This window comes from Rhinichthys klamathensis, unplaced genomic scaffold (assembly GCF_029890125.1).
Source record: "Rhinichthys klamathensis goyatoka isolate OS25496 unplaced genomic scaffold, OSU_Roscu_1.1 h1tg000111l_1, whole genome shotgun sequence".
Taxonomy (NCBI): Eukaryota; Metazoa; Chordata; class Actinopteri; order Cypriniformes; family Leuciscidae; genus Rhinichthys; species Rhinichthys klamathensis.
In genome coordinates, this window is record NW_026606649.1 from 12,591,176 (window position 1) to 12,603,537 (window position 12,362).

At 34.6% G+C, this 12,362-nt stretch overlaps 1 protein-coding gene across 1 annotated transcript in view; it reads left to right on the forward strand.

The window, feature by feature from the left end:
* glcci1a (glucocorticoid induced 1a) overlaps window positions 1-12,362 on the forward strand; it is a 34,906-nt gene that overhangs the window by 5,347 nt on the left and 17,197 nt on the right. The window contains exon 2 of the mRNA XM_056254519.1: window positions 11,494-11,645. Coding sequence (XP_056110494.1) covers window positions 11,494-11,645 — 152 coding nt within the window. The remainder of the gene's footprint in view (window positions 1-11,493; window positions 11,646-12,362) is intronic.

Consider the following 12,362-nt stretch of genomic DNA (forward strand, 5'->3'; position numbering starts at 1 on the left):
TGTAAGGTAGAAAAACATGTTGCTTATGTTTAAAATGGAACGTATACCTCATGCTTACTCATGGTACAATCCACTTTCCCTCTGTGTATACATTAGTGGTACATTTGCATAAGTTGAAACATTAATTTCCTTGTAAAGAACATGCCAACTGAAGTATCATCATTAGTGGAACATCTCTGCTCAGTGAACGTTACATTGCACACATACTTGTATGCAAAATATATAACTCTCCCAGCTCTCTCATCACCACACATGTACAAACATACTCTGACTCATAAAATACATTATGGAGTTATGAAAATGAATAAAGAAAAATAATACTAAAAAATAACATTAAACAGTACATTTTTAGTCTTCAGAAATCATTATAATGCAGCCAAATATAATTTATATATATATATCATGGAATGAAAAAAAGAGCATCTGTCATGCTATTGTGACTTTGGAACTATGGGCCGAGAGGCCGTGTATTCCTGAAATAAAACTAACTAAACTAAAAAATATATATATATATATAATTTATGAGGAACATAAATAATTACTTTACCTTACAAGTCCTGACAGACGCAATGAACAAATCGTTCATGAATGACCCATCTCTAGAAGGAGCTCAATTTTTTTTAAATGTTTTTTTTAGCCAAGAAAGAAAATGTTCTCTTTCAAGTTCCTTTGGTTTAGACATTGAACAAGCATTGGAAAAATCATATATCTTTTGCCATTTGAAGTTTGAATTTCAGTTTGAAGTTCTCACTGTATTTTTCTGCAGTGTGCAAAGGCTATATTTGCTTATTAATAGATTTGTAAATAACAAAAATATTACAAATACAATATTAATTAACTATAAATTGTTTTTATTATTATAATAAGCAATTTGTAATGTGCATTACGGCACAAAGTTGGACATCATATGATGAATATTATTATTAATTTGTAATATTCAGCATCCGGATTTTAAGTTAATCTTGTATGTATATATTTAAAGGAAAGTGTGTTTAATTTAAACGTTGTGTGTGATTGTTAATGTTAAAACACTGTATCATATCCCAGCTTATTTTACAGCCAAGTAATCAGATTGATTTCCTTAAAAGCTTTTACTAAGCAACTAGCCTCAAAAAGTGGGACCCATTCCTTGATATAAAGTTGCATGTTCAATAAGAATTTCAAAATAGTTTTAGTTAAAATAGTTTAAATGAAGTATATCGTGTCACACTGCTAACACTGCTTGATGTCATATCAACTACCTACTGACAAAAATTGTCAGCTTTTAATTTACAGTAGTTTCTTTGAATTACAGAAATCATCAAAGATTCTGTGGCCTTTTATCATGAATTAAATGAACAGTCAGATATTTTTAGAAGTGTAACTCTTGTTTCAGACATGCTGTCTCTGAGCTCTCATAATTCAGTGTCATGTTAAGTGTAGACTGAGTTCAGTGTTTCCCACAGGATTTTATGAGACTGTACGGGGCGTGTGATTTTATGAGACTGTACCCCTCCCCCCACCCAAAATACATTTTTGTGCAATGTTAAATGCATCAATTATTATTATTATTATTACACCCAAGGCCAGGATATTTTTTAATATAACTCTAAATGTGTTTCGCTGAAAAAAGAATGTCATATAGGATGCCTTGGGGGTGAGTAAATTGTGGGATAATTTTCATTTTTGGGTGAACTAACTGTTCCCAAATGTGTGTTAAACGCATGCATAGAGTAGTTCGCTGGATTCACAGTGAACTGAGTGGATCACATTTTCATCACGTGAGAAAAGTTTGCACTTTGCTTTAAACATGGAGCGCAACAGACTAAGGCTGCAAATACTAATCGATAAAATTGATTATTATTGATAATAAAAATAATCGACAACGAATTTGATTATCGATTAGTCGCGTCGGCGCGCTGTGCTCGGAAACCATCAGCCAGTCACGTCGCTTTACAGTAGCAAATTTCTAATGGACAATACGCATATGGAAAATAGCGGAAGACACAAAGTAAGCTGCGGGAAAGGTACATGATCCAAGTTGTCCAAAACAGAAGAATGCTTTATATTTATAAGAGCTTGTTACCGTGGTTTGCCCTTTCGTGGTGCTTTGACAGATGCATTCGCTTTTTAATGCCTCTGACAAGTGTTTTCCTCAACTTACATTTTAGGGTTGTATCCTTATCTGTAAATGTTAGAAAGTCCCCCAAGCATTTCTGTTTTGCATATTCTGACAACAAGTGAGACTTGTTAAACCTCACCGACATGAAATGAACGAGCCCGTTAAACAGACAACGCAATGGAATAGGAGCAAAATAGTTCTGACTAAAATACACATTTTGCTAATATATATATATTTTTTAGATATTAAGTGTAAGTTTAAAATTCGTCATGTAACACAAGCAGTCATATTTATGAGAGCAGTAACAGTAAAGTCACTATTGTTGGAAAAGTCCATTAATGTAATATAATTATGTTCAGACGAGTAAGTGCGTGTTCTTCATTCCTCGTACAAGTTAACAACATTTTGTGCTTTAGTTTTATATTACACATTGTTTGGAAGACAGCATTGGGCAGGATGTGGAATAACATTGCTTAAAATAATGGATTCATTCAAATAAATTTTTTTTGTATAATAATTTCTAGATTTTTACTCCGATTAATGATTTATTTTATTTAATTTTATTAAATCTTTAATAAAACTAATCTTTAGTTTCAGCCCTACAACAGACTATTTGCTTAAATCGCACTTTTGCAGCCTTTTGCTATTGGATAAGGATGCTTTCGATTTAGCTTGTTTGACAGATACTTTGCCAAAGCAATGGCGCAAAACACATTGTTGGAGACCTTATATGATATTAGGTGAAGTTTAAAAATATTTTCGGTTCATTGTGAAAATGTGGCAGGACAGATTAGACTATCGTGGGCCACCAGAATCTACATAATTTGGGAAACACTGGAGTTAATTTATTGGAGAAATACATTACTTCTGTTGTACTTAGTAAGTTTTTGTCTTGTTCTCTAAGACAGCAGTATTTTTGGCCGTGACAAGTGAGCATTGGAGTGCTGTTGAAGTGCAGCTTCTGGGTGGATGTGTGATAACAGGCCTGAGAGCAGCATCATGACATAATCACAAAAAAACACACTTTCTCTCACTTCCCTTCTCTACAACAACATATGATAGACTTATTTGAAATTGATTACAGTACATAAAAATAGCAAAAGATGAAGGATATACTATCTATTTATCAGTTCCCATGTTGATCTTTGTAATGTATCTGTGCCAAAAATATCTAGCACGTAATTGTAATGTCCTGAAAGGCTAATAATCATGTATAACATATTATTTATATCAAGATGCAATGCAATGTTTTCTTGTTTATTTTAAGTTTGACAGGACATATTAAATCAAAAGAAACCCCACAGCAATTCAGGGATGTTTACAATTTTTTGGTCTACAGTGAGTGTTGTGGTGTGAAATTGTTGTATTCAACAGCATGACTTGTTCACAGTAGTTTACAAATGCAACACAAATGTAGGGTTGTGCAGATATATGTTGATATGTTGTATCGAAGAAAGCCAGAGATATTGTCGAAAGCATCAGCTATCGACGATATATCAAGAGGATTTGGCATTTCTAATTAATGTACTAAATTATTATTTTTAGGCTACTATTATTATCAAATTAGCGAATCACACCGACTCTGTGATAATAAAAGCTTGGATAAATTAGCTTACTCCTCATTGAAAAGGATTTAAAAACGTGTAGGTCAATTATACAATTAATTATATAATTAAAATTATGTAACAGCAGTCTATAATGAGTCATCAATGAAAATTAAGAGCAGCTTTATTTCAAACACAAACTTGTTAAACAAAATAATTCTCTTCTAATTTTTTCTCTAACGTATGTGCCACAAGAGAAATATTAAGAAAATAAAGCAAGACCGTTATATACCGTTATCTTATCAGCATATGTTGAAGTAGATTCATCTCTCGTCGTCTCTGAGTCAGATGAAGAAAGCTCTGTCAATTTTTAATTTCATTTTCTGTAGTGAATAATTGACTGGGGTTTGGGACTCCTTCGCCGACTTATCTCTTGCACAAAGTTTGCACATTGCTTGTGTTATGTCCACTCATCCACTCACCTCATAATTCACCTTCATGTGGAAAACTGAAATGTTTCCTATATTGCGACGTGACATTTTTTTCTCTATCACCAACTCCTTCTTGGCTTGCAAAATGATGGACTACGATTCACATTTTGTTCACGTCATTTTCTTGTGATAATAAAAGTAAGTAAATAATTAAACAAATTAGTAAATAAACAGGCAAATTTGCTCATTAATTTGATCATTCATTTACTTAAGTAAAAAAAGCACCCACCCCGACGAATATCTAGTGTATCAGCGATCTCACACGTTGACGATAGGATGATTTTACTATGAGGAGTATCGCCCAATGCATGTTTCTACACATGCTGGTTTGGTGTGTTTATTTTAAATCTTTGAGCGTTGAGGTACCAAACAATTATCAGTAACATAATGGTAATACTGTAGATAGTAGATCAATATTTGATTATGTTTTTCAATCTGCCATATATAGTTCAGTGTGAAAATATCTCTGGCTTTGGGTGTTTCAACATTTAATTGGAGACTGACTTGCTTCTTGCCCTGACTTCAGTTCTTATTTGTATTAATTATTAAATAAGGGCTATTTCTGGAATACAAGTGATTTTGCACCATAGAACATTTTGCAGCATCATCAGAAAAGACTGTTCCTACTTTTAGTACAGCGGCTTTCAACCACATTTCTACCATATTGTACAGATATAGGCCTAGCTGAAGTTGTTTTTCTCTTATACTTGCAACTTGTATTCTCGGTTTTGTTTTTAATAATACACCTTGACAGCTGTAAACTATTGACTCCAGATTTGCTAATAGTAATCTAGTTTTTTGCATATATGTAATACCACACATTATTTGTTCCAATGCTTTAATTGACCCTTTTCACAGACTGTGATGAACAAAATGTAATACACATTTATAATGCTATACTTTGTGTTATATTACCTTGGCAGTAAATGACAAAACGAATTAACACTGCTCCCATGGGTGTCTCTAATACAATGGCTAAGGGAGTGATAACAAAATTGACATCTTTCTGACAGCTGTAATTAATCTTTCTTTGGAAAGTTGTGGAAACACTATTGCAGATTTTTTTCTTTTTCTTTTATAGCAAATGCAAATACAAAAATTATATTTGCTGTCATATCCTATTCACCGCTATACAAGTTTTCCCAAGTATGATGATTTGCGCTTCTAAAAACCCCGGAAATGTGAAAAAAGGGTCCATTGCCACCCAAACTATTAAAAAAAAGCATTGCAAAAACCCCTGTTTATTGTTGACCTTACATTATGGATATTCAGAGGTTACTGAATACCCACAATATGTATCATATAATAATGTAAAAAAGTGATCTCTTGCAATCAAATCGATACATTTGAAATGCAATGTTTCTATTGCGCAGTTTTGCCTATGCAAATTTTTTAAATACTTTTTAAATTGCAAATTATCGGCAGTTGAGCTGTATGAACTCCACAAGTTTGTGTAAAATCTGATGATCATCATGTTCTCAAGCATGATTTGGGATGATCCAAAGAGCATTAAGCTTCAATAGAAGTATAACATCTGACCGTCTGTACAAAGTTTGAATGGTCAAAGCCACAAATTTGATTAGTGACCGAGAAATAGTGCAGAATCCTAATTATTACTTACTCAGTTAAGAGGTTAATACACTTTACTATTAGGTTTCATGAACTTACAATGAACAATAATTTGGTAACACTTTACAATAAGGTTTCATTTGTTAACATTAGTAAAGTACATTGGTTAACATGAACTAATATGAACTGCACTTCTACAGCATTTATTAATCTTTGTTAATGTTAATTTCAACATTTACTAATACATTATTAAAATCAAAAGTTGTATTTGTTAACATTAGTTAATGCACTGTGAAGTAACAAACAAACAATGAACAGCTGTATTTTATTAACTAACATTAACAAATACAGTAACAAATGTATTGCTCATGGTTAGTTCATATTATTAATACATTAACAACTAATGTTAACAAATGAGCTCTTGTTGTAAAGTGTTACCATTAAATGTATGACCCCAGCTTTTTAATGTGATGTGTGGCGTCCAAAAGTGAAAGAGGATTGTCTGAATACTGTAGTGATGTTGTGATTCAAAATGTGACGTGCGCGGGTGAGTTCGTAGAAGAGCGGTGAACACTGATGCGTTTGCAGGGGAAAAGTTCACGTTTGCATGTCCCCCTGCCTCGCAGTTCGTTTTTGTTTCCTTGCGCGAAACGCTTCGCTCGGCCCAACAGCACTCCGACTGTGCTGATGGATGTCGTACAATAGCGCCTGTGTTTACTGCAATGCAAATCGACTCCCAACAGGGACTGTATTTACTTCTGAAAGCCTTAAACTTCCACATATTCAGTGTTCATGATGTTATTGGTTTGCACTTCCTTTACCTTGGCTGTCACACTAATGCGCTATATATCCCACTAAATAAAGTTTGCTCACCCCACTTTACCCGCAGTAACTGAATCAAGAACGAATGCCAGGAGCAGTGATCATCAATTCCAATTAAATCACATTAATGCCATAAAAGAATTCCAAACATGTGAAGACATCATAACCTGCAGGCTGCAATTCTGCAGCGAAGCAATTACTCTGTTTTATTTCCCACCGTGCAGCAAGCAAAACCACCTGTCCCTCGTCTAATATGACCTAATTCACAGCTCGAAGCCAAACGGGCTGTATTGCGACGATGTTTGTCAAAATGTGATTGTGTGAATGACAACAGAAGGTCTTTCAGTGTTTCGTCCACCCATGCACTCTCTCTCTGTTTGCTAGCGCAGTATTTTACTGAATGTCACCTCTCACGCATTTACTAACGACATTCATAGTGCCGTTCCTTTTACACAGCACGGCTAATAGATTAAAACAATAAAACTGATTATATTATAATATAATAAAATAATAAAACTAAATTTATTCACGATTAGTTATTTATTTTTGTGCTGTGTCATCACTTTAACCCTGTAAAGCATGACATAATACTCAGATTCTTTTTTTTTAAATTTATTTTTATTTTTAAAAAGTTTGCACTTTTTTTTTTGTTGAGTATCATTTGATTCATCAGGCTTTTATGGTTCGTATAGTATAATATAGTGAGAATATGCGGAGCTCATACTCAAAGAAAAAACACATTTACTTACATTTAACTTTTTTTATTCTTGTAATGTGAACATTTATAATGGTATATATCATTTTTTTAATGAATTTTAATGGAATTACTGAATTTTTTTATTCATTTGATATATCTGATTCATTGATTAATCAAATAAATAATATAAATAATTAACATATTAATCGGTAAACAAAATGGTTGTTAGTTCTAAAGTGATTAAAGGGAAAGATGACATGACGAAATCTCTCAATCTGTATGCCCTGCCCTGCTGTGGGGGTGTCAGTGTGCTCTCCTGAAACGGTTCTTGGCTTAAACCTGCCCTGCCTTTCCATCTGCTCTCAGGAAACTGTAAAACAGGCTGAGAGGAAGCATTCCAATGCCAGGGCTCCATGAGCAAATGCCTTCCACACTCACTGAGCAACATTTGGGCAAGTCAAACCGTGCACCAAGTCAACCTCGACCCCCTCATGTTTAGCAATACCAACTTGACGTGCAAATAAGCATAGCTGTTATTGTCACAAAGCACACGTGTGAGAAGCATTTGTTTTTAGTAAATTACTGCCAGGCCATATTTCTGACTCAATCAAGCTTTAGGTTTTTGTAATGTGCATTTCTAAATGCACTGCACAGTTTGGCTAAAAAAAACTATTTCAGGTTGGAGCTGTGGTCTGACAGTTAGCACACATACTACAACATGTTGAACTATGGCACCTGTAAAGAAGCATAGCTTAATATAGTGTGAATGAGCCTTTTTGGGATGTTGAGGGTCATGGACTAATCTAAAATCTAACAAAAAAGAAAGTCATACCGATTGGAATGACATAAGGTTGAGTAAATAATGTCATAATGTTCATTGAACTATCCATTTTAAAATAAGCTTGAACATTTTTTTTAAACACTAGAAAACTCCTAAATGTTGGTAAAATAATATTTTAGCAGATACACACAATTAAATGCAGTTAATAAAAAAAAAATTATGCATTTTTTGTTTAACAAAGTGCCACCTGCCTCTTACTAGCCTTAGCAAATAGCAAGTCAAGGTTTTGCCAGGCTATGACAAACTAAAATGGCTACAAAATGACAAACCTCTTCATATGTCTCACCCCAACTTACTGTTTCAATAAAAGTTGTGTTTGTTGTAGAACCTTTAACCACTGTAGTAGTTTTGAATCTTTCAGTCTTCAGTGCTCAAACATCAATGTCGTACTGTATATGTTTTGAACATCATAGTATTTTGTCATTTCAACTTGATGAATCAAGTGTTTAGGACTGGTGACAGGTCTGTTCCTTTGTTAACACAGTTCTCAGTGAGGTTGTTTTTATATATCTATAAAAGAACTTGTGAATGCACTGCACTGGTATATCTGGCCTGAGTCCAGATGTCAGAGCCAAACTTTGATATTGGAACTCAGCATAAGCTTGTTTTACAACATCGTACTTAACCTGATATTTGTCATTCACTCCCTCTCTTTAGCTTTTCCCATCTATCTGAATAGAGAGAGCTTTCATCCCTTCATATGTATTCAATACTAAAATGATTGATAAAACTTTATAATACCTTAAATTAAGAACAAACATTATTACATGACATTAGTTAAATGCAAATTAAGCTGTCAACATGCTGTCAATTGCCAAAGAGTCTAAAAGCAAACAAAATGTGCATTTTAAATCAACATTTGTCCTACTGTAAATGCATAATTGTCAGTGCACTCTTGTTTGTTTATTCAGGTTAATATTTCTTCATGGTAACCTGATTTCCTTTAATGTGCATTCAAATGCATGTCATGAAAATCCAATATAATATGCATATGATTTGCTGGTCTAAAATCATGATATTTATGAGTTAGTAGTATTACTAATGAAAGAAGTTAAAAAGTGTAACCCATATGATTTTTCTCAATGAATGTCATCTTTATAGCAGTGCACTTTGCAACAATGACAAGTAAGATACTAAAAGAAAATTCTGTATGATTGCAGTTAAAACCATTTATATTGTAGTTTGAGATGATTTAACCTACATTTTCCAGTGACTCTGTCTCTAGTTAGGCACTTCCTAGCACACAGTGAGATAAGGGCCAAGTCTAAATATGGTCTTCTATAATGGACTGTATAATCCATAAGCTTTTCTTTGAATGACCCTGTTCATCACCATAGCAACAGTACACTCTCCGTGTCCACAGCGTCTCGTACACACGTTTGTCTTTTAGTCCTAATCCCATTCTCTGGATCCTGCTTAGTACCTTAGAGATCTAATTATTTACACCGCATATCTGAAAACACGTGGTTTACTTTTTGCACACTTGCTCTGACATTTGCTCATCAACTAACAATGGATCTCTCATCTCCTTTGAGTTTTTATCGCTACTACTCTCTCTGTTGGTTTCACTTGATGCTCGCTTTGCTTGTCTTCACACCATGCAAACACATGGGCGATGATAATATAATTGAGGGAGGTGTGAACAGCTTTTGGCAACCTGCAACCGATACAGTAGCTGTAAAATAAGCAGTCGACTTGGGTCACAGTGTAATAACACATTTATTGTGTTGAGTTCTCTCTTAAACTTGACTTCTGTCAAAAGTCACTTTTGATGTGCGGGGTGAGGGTGCACACTTCAAAATTGCACATAAACGTGATAAAATTCGAAATTCTTAAATTGCAAAATTGAGGACTAGCCTGGAAGTTGCTAGTCAACAGGTCACAGATGTAGATGGTCACAAATGTAGTTCTAGATTCATCCCGAATATGCATGCTGCTCCACACTGGTTTATGCTGGTCAGTGTTAGTCTAACTGGTGGACCAGCATAGCCATTCTGTTGACCAGACAAACTTTGCTAGATTGAGACAGACTGGCCAACCATTCCTCCAACAACATGACTAGCTTATTAGTTTAGTTGTACTGAACCACATAAATGTGATAAAATGCAAAATTGCTTTTTTGAAATTATTCACCAGACTAGAAGTTGCTGACCAACAGTTTACCAGTTGGTTTAGATTCATGCTTGTCCAGGTGGGATTATGCTGGTTAGTGTTAGTCTAGCTGGTGGACCAGCATATCCATGCTGTTGACCATCAATTCTGGTTGCCAGAGATTGGTCTTGATGGTCAACTAGTTGTTAATGTCAATTAGTGCACTTTTAGGGAAGTCAACTATTGAGTTTATTGATGAATGTTAATAATCTTGACTTGAACTCAACACCAGGGCATTGTATTTACTTCCCATGGCTCAGCTTTTCATAAAGACAAAAGATCAGTTTGCATACAGCTGCCTTGTGTACACAGTTAGTCTTCTGAAAGCCATAAAGATGATCCATGGATCTGATGATGTATTCATAGTGCCACAGAGAGAAGTAAATATTGTCATCTCTGCTGTAGGAAGATGTCACGCTCTGACTATCGCTGACTAGAAAAGTTCATGTGCCCTTGGCCCAGTTTCCCTCCATCTTTGTGGGATGAGGAATGTATATGAGGTATTTTTATCAAATGCATTGAGGATTGATATTCTGCTTAAATGCATAGTGCAAACAAGTTAACCTGCTTCTGTAGCCCCAGTCTACATCTACGGTAGATGGGATATGAGCAGAATGGACTGATAAGATATTTTTATAATTATGCAGCTTTGTAAAGGGATAGTTCACCAAAATAGTAAAGGGATAGTTCACAAAATTCTATGGCACTATTGTTGGAATAGCCCATTAATGTAATATAAATTCTATGTCCATTCAAACGAGTGATTCGTGAATGTGTTTTTCATGCCTCGTATGTTAACATTTTGTGGTTTTTGTTTATTATCATTTTTAATTTAGTTGTTTTAATTTCTGCTTTAAAATAGTAAGCAATCAGTTGTTTTTAGCAATCAAATTGTATATTTTTTGCTTATAATGTACAGCATAGCCTACATTTAATACATTCACTATATTTGTTTTCATAGGCTTAATATTACACATCAGTTTGAAGACAGCATTGGGTAGGATGTGGAATAATATTGTTTAAAATAATGGATTCAAATCTTTAATTTAAAATTATTATTTTTTATTTTAATTTAAATACTTTTTAATGTATAATATTTTAAAGTTGTTGTTTTTTTTCCTCTCCATCATCAGATTAATCGATTATCAAAATAATCATTAGTTGCAGGCCTAGTAAACGGGTAGCAGTTTGTAGGGAAATAACTTTAGGGCTGCTGCAACCCCAGTCCGTCTGCTCATCACCCATCTGTTTCTCTTTCTGTTTGTTCCTTATGGCAGTTGAGAGGTCAAAGTCGCAACAGGTGTGGAGCACAGGTTCTATCAGACGGACTTCCTCTTTGGGTGCTATCACCGGGCCCTACCTGATAGGGCAGTGGCCACGTGAATCCCACCTGCACAACCCCTCTTGCATGAAAGACAAGTCCACGCAGGTAGGCACTTTTACCCACTGTGCTCCAAATCTAACTGTGGCTTCAAAGCCTGTGTGTTCAGGTGTGTTTGCAAGCGTTAGGTTGACAGCTTTTACAGGTACATCGTTCTTCTGGGTTTTTGCATGTTTCCTGTGTTACTTTAGACTATTTTCTGGGATTTCTGTGAGCTGAAACCAACTGATGATTCTCAATAAGTGTAAACACTAACTGTTTTTTAACGTAATATTCACATTATATATCAATTATTTTTAAATTCTTCATCGGTCAAAATGCGTGGAAACTTTAAAAGAACTTCAGGGTTGTAAACTGTAGTTACCTTTAGCATTTGGCATGAAACTGTTATTGGCATTAAATAAACCATTAACCACAGACTGGGAACCAAGACTTTCACAGCTTACACATGGGGCCTGGTATTTGACCCACAGCTGAATTGCAGAAATCACTCAGAGACTGTAATACTTTATCAGAGGCTGTAATGATCACCAGTTGTGATTGTAGTGGAGTTTGAGTATTTATTAATGAACATGGGCTGCCTTGCCATCTACTACCTACTTTGGATGTCAATTTACATAAATTCCCATAATCGATCATTGTTTAAATTAACGATCAAATAATCGATTAATCGTCAACCTTAACCTCATTAATCCGAAACAGTGGGCGCTACTAAGTTATTACTTTACTTAACAACCACTTGCTTAACCAACGCAAAATAAGTGT